Here is a 22,254-nt window from a genome sequence, read left to right as displayed (position 1 = left end):
TGTAAGGTACAGCACAGCAAGGGCTCAGTCACAAGCTATTGTTGCAGATGGCACCACATAAGTAATGCCTGAACATTTTAACTGGCAAGGGAAATGTCAGGGAATACCCAATGCTGCAGAGTCCTTCAGGAGACAGAGGAGACTTTGTTCTCTACTGTGTCAGTCCTGAACCTGCAATTCAAACAGTGGAAAGGAATGCTGCATGTTGCAAATTATACCCTTCTCCCCCTCACCAAAGACCCCTCAGCACTTCCACAGGGGCTGTACAGGCTGTCCATGACACTGGGACAGTACTGTAGGTCTGTGATTGAATAGTGCCTCCCTTAACTTCCCCCCTCACCAGGATGGAAATGCCATAATACGTGCCTTGGGTTGATAAATGCATACCACTTTTCATCCTGGGGAAGGGCCCTGCCTCAGAGGCAGGGGTGCAAGTGCCCTGTGTTTCTTTCTTGGACTGCAGCTGAACTGTGTATGAGTTACTTGAATCAGCCAGCAGTTACTTGGGTTGGTGCAGAGTTGCTACAGATGAGAGCAGCAAGGACCAGGGCAGGGTGACACAGGGGGGCAGTTTATGGGGAGTAAGGGACAAGAATCCAAAAAGAGGGTGGTGAGGTGACAAAGCAGGGGCTCTGAATCCCTGTCCACGTGGAGAGGGGCAGAAGCATAAAGATGGAGCATGGCAGTGAGCACCAGGTCCTGCAGCCCCCAGTGCTGGTAAGGGCCCTCCAGCCGCCTGGCCTGGGGCTCTCCATACCCCTCCCACTGCCAGCCCCTTAGGAGCTCCCTGGGGAAGTCTCTCAGCCTGTTTTCCAGATTTGAATGCAGGGGCTATCAGTTTTCTCTTGATGAAAAATGAGCAGGCAGCAGTGCTGTATGAGCTGTGCCAGGTAAGAGGGACCACAGCACCGTGACTGGCAGCAGGAAGAGGAGGGATTCAGCCGAGGGCAAGCTTTTTGTGTCAGTCCGCTTCTGAGGGCCAGGCCAATACTGAAGCGCGTCAGGACGGACACCCAGACCCGCTTGAGGGCAGAGCCTGGGCTGAGGCAGGGGTGGCTGAGGGGCCCAGGATCCACTAAGCTGACAGCAGCTGAGACACCACCACCTGCAGCACCCAAGCAGGAGCCACTTCACTAAGCTGGGGGGAAGACAAATGCCATCCTAACCCAGAAAACCCATCTTCTTTCCTCCCCTCCTCACTGGAAGGGTCTCTGAGAGGTCCCTCAGGGGCTGTGGGTTTAAGGGATCACTCCTTGACAAAAGGTGTGAGTACTGAAGGGCTGGTTCACAGCAAGGCTGCCCTTTGCAGGAACAGCAGCTAGACATCTGGAAATGCAGCACAAAGTCACATCAGGGCTAGGAAACGTATAAAAAAAAATGTTACTGTTTCCAAAACTGGAAATGGCCGGGATTGCACCGAAGTACTACACAAACCCAGAGCTCCTCTGGGAAATGCCTGTGTGTGGGAAATTCAGGCCCTCGCCTCAGCTGGGACCGGCCGTGCCCTGTAATGGCAGGGAGAGCTGCTCTGCCCTCCACCCTCACCTCCTCGGGGCATGGGGATGAAACCGCCGCTCCTGAGGTGCAGCCAGGGCGGTCAGCTGCTGGCTCCACTTGGCAATGGCGGATCTTCACGCCAGTACTGACGGATGAGCTGAGATGCCGGGGAAGCACCGAGGAGCTGCTGGAGCTGTCCCCGGGCCCCGCGCTCTCCTAGGCTGCCCCACGCAACGCAGCGGAGCCCCGGCAGATCCTGCCCTCCTCTGCGGGCCGGGCTCCACCGCACCCCGGACCGCACGAGCAAGGCGAACACACGCCGCTGCACCACGCTCTTCTGTCCCAGCCGAGCTCCCGTCGGGGCTTCCGGCGCAGCACCGGAAGCGGAAGGTGGGAGCTGAGGCAGCGTGAGGAGATGGCGGCTCGCGGCACGGCGAGGCGTGTGGCTGGCACCGGGGGATCCCGCGGGCCCGACCCGCAGGAGGAGCCGCCGCCGCCGCTTCAGGCAGTGCTGGTCGCCGACAGCTTCAACCGCCGCTTCTTCCCCATCTCCAAAGACCGGCCGCGGGTGAGAAATCTCCCCTGCCTGCCGCTGCCTCCTCTGGTCCGGGTACCCTGGGGCCGCCTGTCCTGGTCTACCCGGCAGAACAGAAAGCTCCGGGAGACCTTGGAGCAGCTTCCAGTGCCTCAGGGGGGCCTACAGGAAATCTGGGATGGGGCTTTTTATCAGGGCATGCGGGGATAGGAGAAGGGGGAATGGCTTTAAACTGAAAGAGGGGAGATTTAGATATTAGGAAGAAATTCTTCCCTTTGAGGGCGATGAGACATTGGCACAGGTTGCCCCTACAAGCTATGGCTGCCCTGTCCCTGTCAGTGTTCAAGGCCAGATTGGACAGGGCTTTGAGCAGTCTGTTCTAGTGGAAAGTGTCCCTGCACATGGCAGGAGGTTGGAACTCGGTGAGCTTTAAGGTCCTTTCCAACCTAAACCATTCTGTGATCCAATAAAAAGCAGAGTGCTGGCTGGTGGTCATGGTCAGGCCCACGGCTGTGGTGTTACCTGCTGTGAGAGACCTGGGCTGGGTTGGGAGAAGGTGAGGTACCTCCAACCGCTCTTGGTAGGTTTTGGAGTGCTCCTGGGTGCCAGCATCTGCCCGAGGCTCGGGCTGTCCCCATTGCCACAGCTTTTCCTGCCTTTCCCTATGCTGTGAAAGCCTTTGGCCAGTTCTTCTCACTTGTGAGAGTTTATATTCCCTGCTGGAGAGGCATTAGAGGATCTAATCGCTGCATTGGTGCTGTTTACTTTTCCATATGGCAGGGCAAACTACTGTTTGCTTTTCATCTATTGCAGATGCAGGAGTGGCAGTGGGTTTGGACAGGCTTATTTGGACAGGGGAAATAAACAAAATCCCTGCCCTTGCAAGCAGTAATAGGTAAAAGAACATGGCTGGGAAAAATGAGGGAGAAAGCACTTTAATTGTCCAGATCAGAAGGCCATATGTTAAAAGAAACAGCACTTCGGTCTGAACAATCATCTTACCTTGTTTGCTGATTTAGTGTTTGTGGTAGTCATAATTATACATGCGTGCTCAGGCTTGAAACACAACAGCACCAAATATGAATTAAAGAATAATATGAGATCACTCAGCTGTGAATCAGTAACTCAGTTTAAAAGCGTGGCTTGAATCTTGAGTCAAGAGAAAACTCACTTCACTGTAGGTTGGATTTTTTTTTCCTCTTGTTTAATTTTGGACACTCGCGTTCCTGTGGTTTCTTTTTTCATGTCTGACAGGTTTTTCTTGAAGCAGTTAAAGCCTGAGTCAGGGAATCAGCACTCTGGGATTTATTTATTCTCCCCCACAGCAGTGCTGATGTTGAGGTATAAGAGTGTTTGTTCAGTTTTCTATATCTTTGGTTTTGGTTTGGTTTATTTTAGGCACTTTTACCTATGGCAAATGTGGCCATGATTGACTATACCTTGGAGTTCCTAACAGCAACTGGAGTGGAAGAAACCTTTGTTTTCTGCTGTTGGAAATCAGCTGAGATAAAAGAGCATTTACAGTAAGAATCTCTTCTTTTTAGCTTCATTATAGAAAGGATTCTTCTGTCCTCCAACAAGACTCGAAGGTCTTGCTGGTTCTTCTGATGAAAACTGTGTGTAAAAGATTCCCTTTCACCAGCTGTTTCCTAGCATACCTCAAAAAAGACCATTCATCTTGTGAAGGAGTGTGGTTGTGCAGTGTATTAAAAGGGTTGAGTGATTTGGGACTGCATTTATATTGGCATTTAACTCTTCTAAAAGCAGGGGTTTCCTATGAGAAGCCGTTTAAATCAGAGTATCACCCTTTGTGTTATGCCCTGTCTTGGTATGCTATGCAGCATATGCAGACAGCTCTCTCAGCACCTTTGTGTCTGTATGCTGCAGGTTTGCAGGCTAAAGAGAAACATGCAGCATGTGATCTTTTCCCTGCCTGAGGTACTGCTTTCCAAGAAAAAGAGTTTGGGTTGTGTGTACCTTTTCCTTATCCTTTGTCAAAATGTAGCTCAAAGTGGAGTTGGGTTTCCTGAGTTTTCATAAGCTACAGTCTTGAGGTCTAACCCCCTTCAGTTACCTGCTGTGTGCAAATGAGCATACCCAAACCTGTCAATAGGGGGGTCATTGTAACAGGATTCTCCTTGCATTCACTTACAGGTGTCGTGTGCACTGGGGCACTGTATCCTAGTGTGTTCTCTACAGGAATATCCTTTTTACACTTCCTTAATGTGTTTTTCCTCTTCCAGAAAGTCCAAGTGGTGCCGCCACACCTCTCCCAACACGGTGCGCTTTGTCACTTCTGACCTGTACCGCTCCCTTGGTGATGTGCTGCGAGATGTTGATGCCAAATCCCTTGTTCGTTCTGACTTCATTCTCGTCACTGGAGATGTGGTGTCCAATTTCAATATATCCAAAGCCCTGGAAGAGCACAAGTAGGTGTAGAAAGCGTGTATGCGTGTCTGGTCTACTGAGGCTCTGGGCTATAACATTCTGAAGAGTGATTTTAAAGTTCTGCCCTTCTGTTTCAGGTTGCGTCGTAAGATGGAAAAGAACATTTCTGTGATGACGATGATATTCAAGGAATCTTCACCTGGTCACCATGCCAGGTGCAAAGAGGATGACATTATTATTGCTATGGACAGTGCAACAAACCGTGTCCTTCACTACCAGAGGACCCAGGGGCTTAAACGATTCCGCTTTCCTATGGTACGTCTGGAACTGGATGGGTGGAAAAGGGCTGTTTCAGTGAAGCAGCCTACTCCAGGGAGGAGGTGCTACTTGAGTGAGGGCTGGGGAACTGTCCTTGCTGCTTCTTTTGGAGGAGCAGGTGATAGGAAGTAACTTTTGGTAAACTGGCTTTTTTTTTTCTTTTAACCATTATTTGAGGCTTGATGAAATTGTGCGGGGGACATATTTGGGGCTCATTTCAGAGTTTGAAGATGGGGCGGATATATTTCTTACAGTTCAGTTCTTGCATTTATTTCATTCCTTTTCTCTATGTGAAACAAGGGAGGTGAATGATTTATGCTTTTGCAGGGGTTCCGAAATTGGGATGCTTATACCGTTATCATACACAAACCATTCTGAAGCAGCACTGAACCTGATACAGGCGGTTGAATAGCAGCATGTGCAAGGGGTAGTACCTCCTCTTACTTCTGCCTCTACTGTTCCCCTAATCATACAGTAAATGCTCTGTAGGTGTCTGTGGAGGCACTTTTCTCCAGTGAGATGGGTGGACCTTTTTCTCAGCTCAAAACTAAGGCGGTGATTATATGGCATTTTCATCCCCAAATCAGTAATCAGTAGGTTATTTCTTACCTTTATATGAAAGCAGGAATCACTGTAGGAAACAAAAAGGAAAGAAACCCAAGACAAATAAAAACCATCAACAACAGAAAAGCAACCCACAGCTGTAAAAATCCACAGTGGGTATGGAAGCTGTGAATATTGCCAGGAGCCTCCTGGAGGAAAATGATTGTTTGAAGTACAAGCTGTTTATTGGAATGCTGCGCTATGTAAGGACAAGGGCAGTCTCTGCTGGCTGACACACAGCTCTGTGTATGACCATGCTGTGCCTGCTAAGCTAAGGTCTCAGTATAGATTTTTGTGATCTTCAGAACTTCAGCTAGTTCCAAATTCAGTCAGTACTGCCCCTGGCTTATAGAAGGCTTTTGGGGTTCAGTACTGCATGAGGCACTCAGATTATCTGAATTTTTTCCTCTTTCAGAGTCTGTTCCAGAACTCTATTGAGAATGTTGAGGTGCGCCATGACTTGCTAGATTGTCATATCAGCATCTGCTCTCCACAGGTGAGCTCTGCCCATCTGGGGGTCCAAAATTCAATCTGAATTGCTCTCTTTGTCCAACTGGTGTGCAGGGGGTGCATGTGGTATGAGGGTAATAGGTTTGGAAATCAGAACTCCTAGCTGTGCTCAGTGACTGAACAGAGAGCCTGAGTGATCATGTAGCACTGCTCTGCAGGTTGTCTGGATGCTCAGTCTGTATCTGGCATCCACAGCTCGAGCTCAGGCAGAACTAGGCAGTAAACGCATCAGTACACTGGCTGATCTGGCATAGGATGAAGCTATTCTGGAAAATACATGAATTCACTTTGAGTATAGTAACATCTGTGGAGCAGAGGTGATGGCTGCACTGTGGAAAAGTGTCACTGCTTGCAAGCTGGTAACGTTCAGGGGTATTCCAGCCTAGGCTTGCTAATGTCTCTTGCACGTCTGAAAAAGTTGATCTGCAGGCTTCCTTTGGGAGTGAAACTGCAAAGTGAGGCTGGGCAGATTGCTTGAAAATGCAGTGTTTTGCCCCTTCTGTAAACCAGAGTCTGTCCGTAGTCTCCATTAGGAGGAGGAGATGGGAAGGTCAACACTCCTAGCAGAAGGAATCAAAGCTTTATTCAAGGCAAGAGCATCACTTTCCTATACCGTATAACTCGTCTCTCTGAGAACCACTGGATAGCCATTAATTATCTGGCTTTCCCGGCAATGTTTTCTGCTAAGTATATTATTTCCTTATATTTCATTCCTGGCAGGTAGCTGAGCTGTTCACAGACAATTTTGACTACCAGACACGGGATGACTTTGTGCGTGGTCTGTTGGTGAATGAAGAGGTAAGGAGAGGGTTGTTACCAGGCAGATCCCATTACCTCATGTTAGAGAATCTTCTGATGTGCTCCTGCCTGTCTCCCAGGTCCTGGGGAACCAGATCCATATGCATGTAACAACAGAACAGTATGGTGCCCATATATGCAACTTACTAATGTACGAAGCTGTATGCTCTGACATCATCCGGCGCTGGGTTTATCCTTTGACTCCAGAGATGAACTTCACTGATGACAAGAATCAGAGTTATACCCATTCTAAACACAACATTTACCGAGGAGTCGATGTTAGCCTGGGCCAAGGCAGCGTGTTGAAAGAGAACGTGCTCATTGGGCAGGGAACAGTCATTGGCAGCAACTGCTCCATAACAAACAGTGTTATTGGGCAGAACTGTAGGATAGGTGAGTACAACAATGGGGAACATGAAGCCTTGCCAGGAAAGGGCACGGTTTGTTGGGATTTGTTTTTTAAAGTGCATTTGTTTCAGAGAGGATGATAGGTGGGTATCGATCGAGTTCTTATGGTGAGAAAGGAGAGCTTGGTTTTGCAGCGGAGAAAATAGGTTAAAGTTCTCAGGTACCATAACAATGCTGAAAAGTGGAAGGCACTTCATGCAGACAAGTTGTTTCAGTAGAAGAGAATGGGCAGCCTTTACTGATCTGAGGTTATTGCCCACCAATATCCTACAAATGAGTGATACCTGTCCCTGGTTTTGTGAGCTGCCTGGTACTCCTTCCTAGTTTTGGCTGGACTTTTTTTGTGATTTAGATGTATTTGGGCAAAACCAACATGTGAGTTGTTATTGTAAACTGCGGTCTTTGTAGAGAACTAACAAATCTTAGCTTTGGATACATAGTGGCCATAAGCCCCTAAGACAAATTTTCACCTTTCATCCGACATCTATTGTGCATCAAGGGCATAGGTTTTCAGTAAGATACTTTCTAGTGGACTCAGCAGTTGGGAAAGCAGCAACCTCCTTCCTCACTATATTTGTGCTTGGTGATGTATAACAGGTGATAAAGTCACTTTGGATGGAGCTTTTCTCTGGGACAAAGTACACATAGCAGATAACGTGGAGATCTGCCATTCTGTTATCTGTGATGAAGCTGAAGTGAAGGAGAAAGTAAAGCTAAAGCCTCACTGTGTCCTCTCTTCTCAGGTGAGCTCTAATTATGTTTGTTCTGCTTTCTGCCTTTCTTGGCAGTTACTAGACTTACACTAGTCCATACTAGAATACAGGGCTGCTACAGGCCTTTTTGCAGAGGTGGAGGATAGATACTGCTCCCACCTTTTTCTTCCTTTTGTTTGGCTAGGGTAGTATGGTATGTGATTTAGCAGTACTGATGTCTTCAGTTATACTTGTTTGTATACAGCTTGTCTGGAGCATCTGTTGTCCCTGCTGTTGGAGCTATGAGGGGGCAATCAGCATATTTCAGTAAAATATGTTATGTGTATTTGCAGGTAGTAGTAGGTCCTGGCATCACTCTTTCTGAGGGCACAGTGATCTCTCTGCACCCACCAGATGAGGAGGAAGAGGATGATGACCAGTTCAGTGATGATTCTGGTGTTAACAAGGAGGAAAGCAAGGTGAAACTGAAAGGTATGAGAACCTCTAGTTCCATGCAGTCAGGCTATGCAGAGGGCTTTGCCTTCAATGATCATTTGTGGTCTTTCCCTCCCCCATTCTAGATTCTGCAGTGCCAGGCTGGAGATTTGTGCTGCATACAGCTTGGACAACGTGTGTTTTCAGTAGGGCAAACAAAGATGTTCAGCTGAAGTTGGACAATGAGATGTACCTCAATACCGCAGCAGTATTAAAATCTTTGGAGACTCAACTGTTCTTTTTTTTTTTTTTTTTTTTTCCCCCAAGAGGAGAAGCTTTGTAGGAAATAAAAGCTGAAGCTGGAAGGGATGTTCAGTTCAAGGCAGGTTGCAAGATGTATGTCGTTGTACCTGGACTGTGCCCAAGGACTTTGTCCTTGTGAAGTACTGTTTCTACCAGTCTGGATTTGTCAAGGGATCTAAACATGGTCAGCTCAATGTTGCTGCTGTAGGGAGGAGTAAGTCAGTCACTTGTCAAGGCAAGTGAGAATATAGAAGCTGAAATCCATATGCATCTGCAGGGATCCCAGCTCCTTCCTGATGAAGGATATGTAAGGGGCAGTAATGTGCAAGTTATACCAGTCTATTTCAGGTTTGCTTGTAAGCAGATCTGATACATCTACCTCCTAATCTGTTTCTTTTTCAGGTTACAATAAAAAGGATGTAGGCTCAGAGGGCAGAGGCTATCTCTGGAAAGCGGATGACAAGAATGAAGACGATGAAGAAGAGCAGAGGCAAAGCCTGTGGGGTGAGGAAAAGTGTAGTCTGGTCACCTGAGGATGGACAGACAAACCTGTGTCAGGGAAACTGGCTGAGTGGGATGCTGATAACTTTGTCTAGAGTAAGACCTGGGCTTTGTGAAGCGGTCTGGCTTCAGATATATGTGCACGGAGGCAAGTTGAGAGGTGAAAGCAGATGGTGGACCAGATTCTCTCTCTTCCTGTGCTGTGGATGTTTTTATTATACGCTAACATGCAGAGCTGTCTGTGCAGTGAGTGGTGCACTACGTGATACCCTCCCTTAGAGGGGAATATGCTTTGGCTATTCTGGGTACTGCTGGCTTTCTTCCTGCTAGTGACAGCATCTGCTGACATTGCTCCATCATGAGTCAGCAGCCTGCTCAGAATGCGTTTGCTCCTGTCCCTGTGCTTTGTTGTGTGCCTGCATACTCTTAAAAGTCCCATTATCCTGGTGGCAGCCGTAGTATTCCCTCTGCAGCAAATCTAATCACGTGGACCTGTAAGTAGAAGCTTCCTTGCAAGGACAGATAGTTGCTGACTTGGTTGGGATGTCCCTAAAACACCTAGTTTGTTATGCATATGACAGCTGCAGCTTTTGAGTGTTGAATGCTGCATCTTCTCTCCTTCATCAGGCCCAGCTCTGCATTCAGAGGAAGAGAGTGAATCAGACAGTGACCTGAGCATGGGCTCTGAGGAGCTGGATAGTCGGGCAGCGTCCCCTCAGCTAGATGACATCAAAGGTGAGAGATGGCCTCTTAAGAAGTATGGTCAGCTTGCAGATAATGCAGTGACAGTGAGATTTGTGATGCTTTCTTAGGTATATGGGAAAACTTGTGGATATCTATAATAGTTTTTTTTCTGATCTCACTTCCTGCATTTTCTACATAATTCTTTTTTTTTTTTTTTTAATTTTCCCTGTATTGCTGTGTGTTAACCCAAGGTAGGCATAGATGAGAAGCTAGACAAAGAGTCTTCATCTTTCTCACTCCTCATCACTGGGCCTTCACAAAAGCGACCTCCCTGAGTTATCTGTTTAAATAGCACCATCATTGCCTAAACTCAGAAATTGTGTGAAGGTCCAGCAGAGTTGCCCTGTGTGGACAGCTCAGTGCTGTAATCATGCTGGAGAGTTAAATGTCCTTGTAGGAGCTGCTTCTTTTGGCAGATATGTTTTGGTTTTCTGTTTTGTTAAGGTTACTCTGGATTTGAGAGGGGCTCAAGCCAAACTGGGAATAAAAGTCCTCTTCACGTTAAAGTATCTCCCCAAAGGAAATTAAACAAATAAATGTTAGGTTTGAATTCACATCTTTAGGGGAAGATGAAGTTTTTCTGAATAGGTAAGGCTAGATTGTGAAAGTGCAATAGAAAGTATGCTCTAAAAAGTTGGAGAGGTAGATGGCTTTGCAATGGTTAGTGTGGATAGATCAATGACATATAGTAGGTTTTCTCTATGTGAATTATATTCGACTATTTATAGTTGATGTGGGTTTGTGCCAGGTTACAGAGAACAAATAGACATTTGCGTCAGAATGCTTCCTTTAACAGCATAGTTTCTTCAGTGATGAGCAGTTTGAAGAATCTGTTCTTTTCCCTCTCATGTCTAACTGCCTGTTTGTTCTTTCATTAGTTTTCCAGAATGAGGTTCTGGGTACATTACAGAGGGGTGAAGAAGAAAACATTTCGTGTGACAACCTGGTCCTGGAAATCAACTCCCTCAAGTGAGTATTTCCTTAGGGATGCTGTCCCTTATGCTGAACAGTTGGGTTTGACAGTGGATCTAGAAGAAAGAGGAGAAACTATGCAAATACACATATATGATTGTTAAACATCACTTTCATCAGTATAGAGCATGGGAAATGCAGATTAGAGATCATGACTGAATGGCGACAGGAGCTGATGGAAAGTGCCAGCTGCATCTATAGCATCCTTAGTGGTTAGGCTTTTCCTGCCTGAATTCTGTAATGAGAGATTGAATTGCTATTAAGTAACTGTGGACTGAAAAGAGCAAGCCAGTTCTTGGCACAGACTGCCTGTAAGTTCATGCAGGGGCTCCTGCTTTGTGCATTGCAACATTCAACCAGCTGCCTGCAGCTGGGGCTCTGCTGTGGTGTGGCTTGTCCACTGTTTTTACAGCAGCAAGTCTAGAACACGTAATCAGAGTGCGTTTTACCTACTATTTCTCAAATACAAACCTGTTTCTCCTCTCTTGTGCAACAGTATTCGTACAGCACTCTCGTAAATGTGAGGGTGCTTTCCCTGCAGCAGCTTGTTCCACTGTGATAGCAGATTTTCAGGATTTTTTTGCCTTCTGCAGGGCCTGATGCAGTCCAGCGTGGTTTTATTGCCTGAATAGTTGGAAACACAAACAAAAAACAAGTCTGGAAGATGAAAATTAAACCTTCTGTATCTCTGTGAAGAGACATGGTCTGCAGAGATCAGATAGTGTGAAGTGTTGGGGGGGGGTTACCTTTTTCATTGCAGGTATGCATATAACATTGGCCTGAAGGAGATGATGCAGGTGCTCAGTAAAGTGATCCTGGAGTTCCCACTGCAGCAGCTGGATGCAAACCTGGACTCCCAGAACTATTTCTCAGCATTACTTCCTGTGAGTTCTGCTCCATCTGACTTTTCTCTGGGCTTGACTTCTAGTATGTAGGAGTCTGTCTGGATGCTTCAGGTGTTTCCTGGCTGAGAATTCTTTTTGGTTAAGCCTGAAGCCACTCAAACTCTTTGAGTTCATGAGCCTCTTTGTCATCTATAGAAGTAAAAGTGAACTGAAACTATTGTACTTGCTCAGAACTCACCTGAGACTGTAGGTGTGGGGAGCTCTTCTTCACTACCCATGGTTGTTTATTTCCTGTGTGTGATAGTACAAGCACATCACTTGCAGAAATAAAAGAAGGAGGATTGTCAGAGATGCCTTTACAGGCTTGCATTCCAGGAACCTGGCTCAAATCCATCATAAGCCCTGTCCCTGGGGCAGCAGGGAGTGCTCCTCTCCCAATGGGATCCTTTCCAAGGTCTTGCTAATCTGCATACTGAAACTGGTGCCAGTTTTTTCCCAGCCAAATGCAAAGGCATGATATTGTCGCCTTTGAAGATACACAATTCTGTTGTGTCTCTAAAGGGGTTGTATAATTGGGTGAGAGCAATTTCTATTTCCTGACTTAAGGGAGACAAAATAGGGTAGGGTCTGCTTTAAAAAGCAGGCAGTCTTATCTTAATGGTTTTGTTCATCCAAGCTGAAGCCATCGTAGTATTTTTGTCTCTTTGCTGTAGCCCATTTATATATTTGGATTTTCAAACTAAAGATTGCAGAGGTGCCTTTTCAGAATGAGTGGATCTGACATTTGTTTGAGAAGGACTAAGTTAATTTTGTTAGGAGATGAGCTAAAGAGGAACATTAGACATCCTCATAATACTTCCTCTGAGGAAGTATGTGCTTTCTATTGATGGGGAGTGGTGGAAAACTAATTCTTCATTATGTAGGTGTAAGTATGGCACTTAATTCATCTCCTGGACATGTAGAAATGCCTTCTGTAGAAAACATCCATGTGAACTAATCTGTTAATCAGATGGTTTAGTGAGATTTTGCTGTTTGCTCTGTCGAAATTCTGCTTGGTTTTGTTCATTTTTCAGTCTGTTTTCTTGAATAGCATGTCCTGTCCTGGGAAGAGGATTGAAGGAGGACTTAAGCGAATGTGTAGAGGAGGTGTTAGAGTCTTAAGTGGAAAGCAGTACAACAGGTTGTATGGAGTTGGTAGCTGTATAGGATGGTGTTGTGGTGTTTTTTCTTTGGGTTTTGTTGTTATTGTTGGTTGTTTTCCAGCTAGGATATGGCATCTCTGTCTCCTAGGTAGGGCTTCTACTCCAGCATGAATAGGACAGGAGAACTTCACTTCAGCACCCAGTCAGAAGAGGTTCTACTCTGGGATAAAGGTTACTGCATAAATGCATAATGACTTGCATAATTGCCCAAAGCCCATTAGAAGCTGAAGACAATGGAAGTACTGAGCAAGGGCTTACCCCTGGGTAACTTTGCCCATATATATTTCACCAAAGAAAAGTTGATGCTCATATTTAACAGCAGAGACAGCAAATCAACTCGCCTTTAGTACAAAGCAATAATCTGAAATTCAATAATATGAATAATGTGAATAATCTGTAATATTGAGGGTGACCAGGCCCCATGTCATGATCAAATTGAATTTCTCTAAGCAGAGAATTGTGTGCCATGTGCATTTATGAAACACAACTTATTCTTAGATTTATTGTTTGTTAAACCTGTTGACCATTGTGGCAGCCAGTTTCTTCAGATTCTCCTTTGTAAAGAACAATCAAAAAGTTCGAGAATCTGTCCCTGGGACAGTTTTGTGCCGTCATGTTTTTACTGTGTGCAGAACTGTGCTAGCTTTCTGTACTAAAACTGGCAGGAAGGCAGTATTCTGGTGGAATACACTGTTACTATTCAACTGCACGACTTTAGTCACCGTTACAATAACCTAATACATCTGAGTTGATGTGCCTCTAATAGAGGTAGTGAATCAGCCCTCAAAGGCTTATAAAACAGATATCGATGGTCTTCCTGGGCAGCAACTTCGTGTATTTCCCAAGAGTGCTCTAAAGAGAAGAGACCAGTTCTTCAGGCAGAACATGCATGTTTGTACAGCACCTGAAACAGTGGCTTTTCTGCAACTTGTCGTTCTGTGGTTAGTAGAAAGTACACTCCATTAATTTACAAGCATTTACTTACTTACACCCTGAGAATCCCAAATACTAACTTGGTATATGTTGGTATATCATGAAGGCATGCAGCTGAAGTGTGTAGCTATGAAGGTAAAAATGCCTCAGTCAGTACTGGTATTAGGCGCAGATCGGCTTATGACTGTTTACGTGTGGCAAAGTGTTATTTTGCACAAGATGGGAATATTTGCATTCTGAGAGTCATGAACACCAGAAGCCCACTGAATTTTACAGAACTGTTCTATGTTTCTCACTGTCTGTAGCTCAATTCTAACCGATGCTGAAGGAAGATGGGTTGCTTGTGTAAGAGTGATGGTAGAGTGGTCCCAGGAAGCTCAGGAGGGGAAATTGTGGAAATGCCATAGTTATGATGTATAGTTTGACTTGAAACCACAGTATGTGCTCTGAGGTGCTGGCCCCTGAGCATGAAGCTCTTAAGTGTTGCAGCAATTTTAGAAAACAAGTATCCGGTAAAGAATATGCCCATGGGTATTTTTCAGATGAAACATGGAGGCTTTAGAAATAGAGTTATGTCAGGCATCTTGTTCAGCTCTTGTACAAGTTATAAAGCAGAGACGGTACAGAAAAACAGACCTCTCCTAGAACTGTAGATGTAGTTTAAGCAAATATGGCTGAATCTGCTGATAAATTGAAAGCTTTGCTTCTGTTGTCACTGAAGTAGCGTCAAACTACTTATGTAGGTGAGGATGTCTAAAGGGACCTGGGGGAAGCAATGTAGCAGTTCAGTTTGCGGAGCTGGCCACTGTCTGCACTGCTGCCTGGCAGCTAGCATGTGTTGTGCACCTCTTCAGGTTTTTGTTAGGGAGCCTTACTCCTTTGTAATGTCATGCAAACTCAATAGCTTCTTGTTAGAATTGTGTCCCTTCATGATTTAAAGGCTTTAACAGAAAGGTGTTACAAAGTATTTCTTAGCTTAGAGCTAACTTGCCAGTAGCTTTACTACATTTGAGGTGAAGAATTCTAAAGGATAATGAAAAATGCAGGAGGTGGTTGCAGAGAAGGGATGAGTGTTTAGGATTAAGCATTTTGCTGAAGGCTAAAATACTTTCTGGAAATACACCATGCAACCCTCAGTCTTTTGTTGTGACACCATTAGGATCATTCTGTGCTCTTTCTGTTGTTCCTTGAGCCAGTTGATGCACTACTATACAGATCAGTTTGTTTGTATTAATCCCGTTCTTTGTTTCTGTTTAAGGTATGCAAATTCCAGCATGGTTGCATAGCAAATGTGTCTGAAGAGGTGACGGAGTGTAGTATTATGGAATAGTTGAGTACTGTTTCCTAATACAGGCTGCCTTTGGTAGTCCACACTAGCCTGGATTCTAGCTCCGCTATGTGTTCTGGAGCAATCCCTCTGATAGGGCTACTTGCCTGTTAACCGTTGTCCTGAGCAGAATAATGCTGACTAACCTGGATGTAGGTGACTCTGAGCTTCTTCAATTACCTGTTTCCCTTCAAAACAGACCAGATGTGTTCTGTAAGGAGCCACTGTTGAAGGCACAGCAAAACAGTGTATGTGTATGGGATGTAGTTGCAGGAATGTAGTTGCCAGGGATGTAGTTGCAGGAATGCTTGCTGTTGAATTAATCAATTAAAAAGGATAGGGAACTCTGATTTAATTTCCTACATTGTTTATGTAGGATGGTCTGGTCATGATGTGGCCAATGAGGAATTTTTGTATCCTACTTCTGATGCCTTTTAAAGTTGTTATGGGCAGGGGTCTTAACTATCTTTACTGCCTCCTATCCCAGATTCAGGCAAGTCTGTGCTAATTTGCAGAGCTTTCCCTGCTGCTTGCTTTCCAGATATGTATAACAAGTGAAAGAGCTGGGGGAGGACTCAGACATAAATACAGTTTGATGAGGCAGCACCAAAAATCATTAAACTAAAGACTTGATAAAATGTAAGCCTCGGAGGAGAGAACTACAATCAGCTAGTAGTGTAACAACTTCTTGCCCTTCATCCTTCCCGCCTGTTCCCTGCAGCAGACTCCAGGATCCAAACAAGGCTGTAGGCATACAATGAGTGTGTGACTTACACTTAGGGGCTGCTCCACTGTATTCCTGTTTTAGGAGTGGCTATTTTGCACTGTCCATTTCTACTCAGCTGGTAATTATCCTGGCACTGTCTTTTTCTCTTCTCTTATTTGCTCATCTGCTTTGAAGGAAAGTTCCACTGAAATGTCAGCTGCTCTGTGGGGGGGAAGGTTTGAGTAGCATCAATGTATCTCTCCTTACTGGTCTGCTGTAAAGTGATTTTGTTTGAGTACCAGGCTCCATTAACACATTTATTGTGATAATCAAGTATTCCATCCAGAGAAGCAGAACCAAGAAAGCTAATGGATATAGAATTATAGAATAGTTAGGGTTGGAAAGCACCTTAAGATCATCTAGTTCCAACCCCCCTGCGATGGGCAGTGACACCACACACTAAACCATGGCAGGGGCATTGGAACTAGATGATCTTAAGGTCCTTTCCAACCCTAACTATTCTGTGATTCTGTGTCACCCAAGACTCCATCCAACCTGGCCTTGAACACCACCAGGGATGAAGCATTCACAACTTTTTTGGGCAACCTGTTCCAGTGCCTCACCACCCTAACAGGAAAGAATTTCATCCTTATATCCAATCTAAACTTCCCCTGTTTACGTTTTAACCCGTTACCCCTTGTCCTATCACTACAGTCCCTAATGAAGAGTCCCTCTCCAGCATCCCTATAGGCCCCCTTCTGATACTGGAAGGCTGCTATCCTCAGAGCTTCTTGACAAAACTAGGTCCTGTCTGCACATGTGAGACAGCATCTGTTTTATGGACTGAGTGGGGCAAATATATAAAGTGGTGAGCTGAATGGTTTCTTAAAATGCTTCCCTGGGTCAGTTTCTTAGTGCAACACAGCTGAGAAACAGCACTGAGTGCACACATGCATCTCATAGCTCAGGAACTTTTCCGTATTTTTCCCCTGCAGCTGTTGAAGAACTGGACCCCATTGTTTAAGAACTACATAAAGCGGGCATCGGATCACTTGACTGCCTTATTTGCCATTGAGGAATTCTTCCTGGAACATGACAGTCTCTGCACATCAATAGCTAAAGTGAGTATTTGCTCCCAGCTCCAAGGATCTGGTTTTGCTAGATTTGCAGTGAAATTCATGGTGGCTGCGTAGTCAGCCTGTCTGCTTTAGAGGAGAGAATTTTGGGGTCTCAGCGGAGAGGGTATATAGAAAATCTATCTATAACAATTATAGAATCATAGAATAGTTAGAGTTGGAAAGGACCTTAAGATCAACTAGTTCCAACCCCCCTGCCATGGGCAGGGACATCACACACTAAACCATATCACCCAAGGCCTCGTCCAGCCTGGTCTTGAACACTGCCAGGCATGGAGCATTCACAACCTCCCTGGGCAACATATTCCAGTGCCTCACCACCCTAACAGGAAAGAATTTCCTTCTTATATCCAATCTAAACTTCCCCTGTTTAAGTTTTAACCCGTTACCCCTTGTCCTATCACTACAGTCCCTAATGAAGAGTCCCTCCCCAGCATCCCTATAGGCCCCCTTCGGATACTGGAAGGCTGCTCTGGGGCACTGACTGCACCAGCAGTGTCTCAGTAAGCTCCTATCACTTTTGGAAGAGCTCTCCTAGAGCCTGCTTAACTCTTGGTTCCTTAAGAAAGAGTAATCCTAACTTCTGCAACCAGTGCTTCTGGTTTATGGCAAAGCACTTAGGACTGGAGCCAAAAGTCTTCAGTTTGGTGAGCCAGAATGTCCTTGAATTATGGCAATTGTTTGGCATGTGTCCATTGTTCTAGGGGCCTGGGTTTGCCTGGAGGCTGGGAATTGAAGTGACACTTTATATTTGGCATTGGCAGCCAGCTTTGTCAGTGCTGTGCCACAAGGAGACCAACTGCAAGGTGCCTGCTCTGCCTCAGCACAAAGGCACCCTGAGAAAGCATGATTGTATCTTAGCCTTGCTGTGCTGGGCAGGAGTTTGATCTGATGAATGACCAATTGCTTTGACACCTGCCATAAGGCACTTCTAAGGGAGCTGGCAGAAGGAGCGAGCTTGGGGCAGGGCTGGAGAGCTTGATGCTCTTCTCTGCACATGTCACCGTTATGCATATGTAGGACTGCTTAAGAGTTGCTTGTTAGGTGTGCTTTGGGAATGGGTTTTGGATGGTTTAAAAGAGAACTTAAGTTACATCTTGAACTGAAGTCCTCTGTGGCCGTTTATTGCCCACAGCTCTCAATCATACCCTGTATCCATAGAGCTGAAGCTGATGAGGCTTGAACTTTGACTCATAATGTGTCACAGCATCTGTCAGGAACATAAGGCTTGGTAGGAGAAGCACAGTTATGTTTAACAATGAAAGCAAAATTAAGCAGACTGAGTGCTTTCTGTTGAAGATAGAGGTGGGAGACACAGGTTATGTGCAAACATTGTACTTGGACATGATCTAGCCCCAAAAGAGTTTATAGAGAGCCCTGTTGTTCTTCCCTCATCGATGCAGGTGTTGATGACATTTTACCAGCTGGAAATTCTGGAAGAAGATGTAATTCTCAATTGGTTCTCCATGCGGGACACATCTGACAAGGGAAAGCAGCTTCGTAAAAATCAGCGGGTAAGTCCCAAAGGTGTTTAAAGAGGCAGGATGGGGAGGAGGGGGAGATAACAGCTGCTAAAAGAAACTTTGAGTGGAGTTTGGTGCCACTGTCACCTTCTGTGGAGCAGCTGCCAGTGCATGGTAGGACACTAATGCACCAGTGCATTAAACACTAAGCAACACAACTTTGTTTTCCAGAACAGACGCTTCTGTGCCTTCTGCCATAATCATCCTGTTTGGATGAGGAATGGAGTTAGGAGGAGGAGGAGATTGGTTTTAGTGAGGTCTCTGTAGCACGAGGCCAGCACTTTCTATAGCAGCAGCATTGCTTGTGGAAGCCAACACCCATTTGAAATGGGCATTAGGCCAGTGCCCTGTGTGCTGGCCCCATACAATTCTTTTGAAGCTTTCATTCCTGGCTCACCAGTCCCTTCGCATATATTTCTAAGCGTTTGCTGTACTGAGTGTTTTCATTTGGATTGTGTTGCAAGGAGCATATAAACTTCCCCACTCCATCAGGCAGAACTTTGTGCTGCAGTTTGGCTAAGCCTTGTCCCAGTCCTCCTCCCTGGATTTGGAAGAGGAGCAGAGGAAAAAAGCCATCTCTGAAGAACTCCAACTTTGTTTAAAACCTTTGCATAGTCAGCTCTTAGTATAGGTCAGCAGTGCTTTCAGCTGCTTATTTGAGCTCAGCTAAAAGGTAAAATGAGCTGCCTTCTTTATAGCCATTTTTCAAGGAGTAGGTTTTTCCCAGCAGAGTTTTCCAAGTGTGTCTCATTTAAGTTGCAGCTGTCATCTCTTCTCCCTCAAGTTCTGAAAACTCTTAAACTTTTGCCTTTTTGTTGTGGGATTGTCTGACTGGAGAAATCTCCCTCAGGAATCTAATCAGTTTGGGTTTGTCCATGGCATCTCAGTTGGTTTTTGTCTAAACTTTTGTCTCTCCCTCAATCTGCCTCTATTTCCGTGTCTTCTAGAAACATTCTCTTTTTTTGTGTGTGATACCGGTGCTCACTGACATGGTGTAGTTGTTGAGTGCTCCCCAGCATCTGTTTGGTGTCACTTGTCACCCAATTCCATTTCATTGTCTCTGCAGCTCCAGAAGTTTATCCAGTGGCTGGAGGAGGCAGAAGAAGAGTCGTCTGATGGCGACCAAGACTGACATGGTGACTTAGCATGAGAAGAGGCACTCTCACTGCCTTTCTGGGCCAAGTGGGCAGGGCAAGATCAATGCCAGTGCACGGTGTGTAGATGTGGGGACTGACATCGAAGAGACTGACAATCCCATTGTTAATTGTGTGTTCCCAACTTTGCCACTTCCCTCCCTCACTTGCCCAGTGGCACCTTACGTTGGGTGGTTGCAACCCAGAATAAAAACCATAGGGAAAAGCAGAAGGTGGTAATACCTAGAATCCCTTTGGAGTCGGGATATGGTATACTATAAACTATCCTTTGGGAGGTCCTTGTTACTAATACAAAGGGAGCAAATAGATGCAAATGCATACAATGCCCTTATAAATCTATAACCGTTGGGGTTGTGGAAGAATGGTCATACAGCTAAGCTGTTTGGAGTCATTGTTGCTTCTGGAGCTAGGAGAACTCCTGCTGAAGAGACACTGGCAAGGTTGGTGAGTAGGAGCATGTGGATTTGGATCTGGAGTGCAGGACTGGGATTCAGGAGTTCCTGTGCCAGGAGAAGATGCAGTTGTCTGAGGATGCCCAAGGCATTTTGCAGCCTGGAAGGCACTTGTGTGATCTTTCCAGAAGGGAAAATCTTGCCATCTGCCATGCTAGAATTTAACACAGGGTTGCACAGTAGAGCTGATAAAACTGTGTTTCCCCCTTCTGCAGAATGGGATAGTATGTGCTCAGTTCCCCTGCAGGGGTTTGCTAATAGTTGCTGTGCACTGGTCCGTGAAATGCTGTATGGATCACCAGATCTTAGACATGATCTGTCTTCTGTGCGTCCCCAGCTTAGCAGACATGTTTTAGGAAAGTGTTTGTTTTTCTTTAGTGAAAAGGAAGCAGAGATGTCTGGCTCCTCCTGCTGTACCAGCTACACTTGTGTTCTGCTCTGGGGCACTGACTGCACCAGCTGCTTTGAGGAGGATGCAAGTTGCTAAATTCTGCTCCTGTGTGAAAAGGAGCAAATGGTATTTCCTTCAACAGCATGTGCTTCGTGTTTCCATGTGATTTCAGTTATACAATCATGTTTATTCAGTTGCTTACTTCATGTCCTTCTATTTATTTGAAAACTTCCCTCAGACAGCAGGGGAAGTGCTGCAAACCCACTGCAAAGTTCTGCAGCCCCAGAGCAGCTCAGCATACAGCAGGGAACAAGTGTGCCTCTGGCACTTTGTTGCCAGCACAGACAATGTGTGGCAGCAATGAGGCCTTTAAGAACAGCTTCTTGGAAGTGTCACTATGCTGTGTTCTTCCCTGCTCTCCAAGAACAGAGTGGGGGGAAAAAGGCACAGTGAGAATTGGCTTGTGCTCACAGGTGGGTTATTTGTTGGATGTGCTGACCTTGCCTCTGCCCCTTCAGGAGGAGCATGGAATAAATCCTTTGCAGGGGGAAATGCACTGGAGCTGCCCACTCAGGATATTCTACTTGGCTGTTCTGTGGTGCCACAATTGTCAGTGAGGGGACAGCATTGAATGCTGGAGACCAGGGATACTGCCTCTTAAAAACTAATGGTCAGGCAGGACGATCTTGTGCACTCACACTATCAGTCACCAGGATTGTGCATAAATGTGCTTGTTTTCTGACATTGCAAACTCAGTCTTGTAAATGTTGGGGAAATAGTTGGTATCTGAATTTTCTGTATCTGCCAATATTTAATTCAGGGAGCAAATAAAAACTATCCTGGTGTTACCAGCTTGTTTGCTTTGTTTGACTTTGAATTGTTTGTCTCCAGCTGTGGCATGTGCCTGACCAGGGCTTAAGGGGTAAGCAAAATAACTCATCACTACCTCAGGAGATTTTAAGCACAAAACAGGCAGGTGGGGAATCAGCACACCACTGCACTGGTGTAAGTATTCAGTGATCACTCGTGAGCTCAGTTTACAAGTAGAGAACGCTTTGTTAAAACTTCTAAACATAGAATCCTAGAAAGAGTGAGGTTTGGTTTTGTGCAGGATTATGTTGCAAAGATGAACTTAAAATCCTGTGAAACCTGTTATCCTTCACCATGATTAGCATCAGTGGGAATGTTGGCTGTTAGGTACTGTGTTGTGCTCTCCTCATGTTGGGGAGTAAGAACTGGCAGACAGGGGAAAGGACAGCTACAGGGCGCTTTGTAAAACCATCTACAAACCAGCTGCAAGACATGGTAATTTTAAAATCCCCTTGGATATTTTTTTTTTTTCCTTCTACAGTGTACAGATGGCTTAAAAATGCATTTAATGTGTAGTTCTGTAAATGTCTGGATTTTGCCAGAGGCTCTTGATTCTTTGTGCCAAATAACAATTCCACTTTTGGTTTTTCCACATTCCCTCCTCCTTTGCTCCATAGTAGCCAACTTCTTCATGGTGTGAGCTGCTTTTTTATCCAGGGGATAATGTTCTGCAGGCAGATATCCTTACCCTTCAGGCCTTGGTGGGATGGGGTGCGGTTTTGCTACTTTTCTGGGATAGAGTAACAAAAAGGAGACAAAGTAGGACTCTTAATATTCTCCAAGATGGAATTCTGGTGTGGTGCAGCATCCTTATGGGCAGGTAAGTGTAGACTTTTTAAAGGAGCATAAATTGTACTGCTTAAGTATAGGGTGGACTTGATGCTTTCTGTTGCTTTCAATCAAGATTTATGTTTGGCTTGAAATGCCTTTGAGAGCAGCCTTGATTGTGCAACCCACTTTTTTGAGCAAGGTAAGCATAAAGTATTCTTATTTTTTCTGAGGCGGTAGTAG

General features: G+C 45.4%; 1 protein-coding gene across 1 annotated transcript; it reads left to right on the top strand.

The window, feature by feature from the left end:
* The first annotated feature begins 1,862 nt into the window (after nucleotides 1–1,862).
* Nucleotides 1,863–21,228, top strand: EIF2B5 (eukaryotic translation initiation factor 2B subunit epsilon). The gene is made up of 16 exons (XM_062603410.1): nucleotides 1,863–2,065; nucleotides 3,431–3,555; nucleotides 4,276–4,461; nucleotides 4,558–4,735; nucleotides 5,757–5,837; nucleotides 6,572–6,649; nucleotides 6,730–7,042; nucleotides 7,655–7,800; nucleotides 8,103–8,241; nucleotides 8,890–8,991; nucleotides 9,616–9,723; nucleotides 10,611–10,701; nucleotides 11,465–11,588; nucleotides 16,713–16,838; nucleotides 18,257–18,367; nucleotides 19,443–21,228. Exons 1-16 carry the CDS (start codon nucleotides 1,913–1,915, stop codon nucleotides 19,506–19,508), a joined length of 2,127 nt encoding a protein of 708 aa, XP_062459394.1. The 5' UTR covers nucleotides 1,863–1,912; the 3' UTR covers nucleotides 19,509–21,228.
* The last annotated feature ends 1,026 nt before the right edge of the window (nucleotides 21,229–22,254 follow it).

The sequence above is a fragment of the Pezoporus occidentalis genome, unplaced genomic scaffold (assembly GCF_034315485.1).
Source record: "Pezoporus occidentalis ecotype Australia unplaced genomic scaffold, CSIRO_AGI_Poc_V1 ctg8, whole genome shotgun sequence".
NCBI lineage: Eukaryota > Metazoa > Chordata > Aves > Psittaciformes > Psittacidae > Pezoporus > Pezoporus occidentalis.
This window is presented reverse-complemented; position numbering and strand designations above follow the sequence as displayed.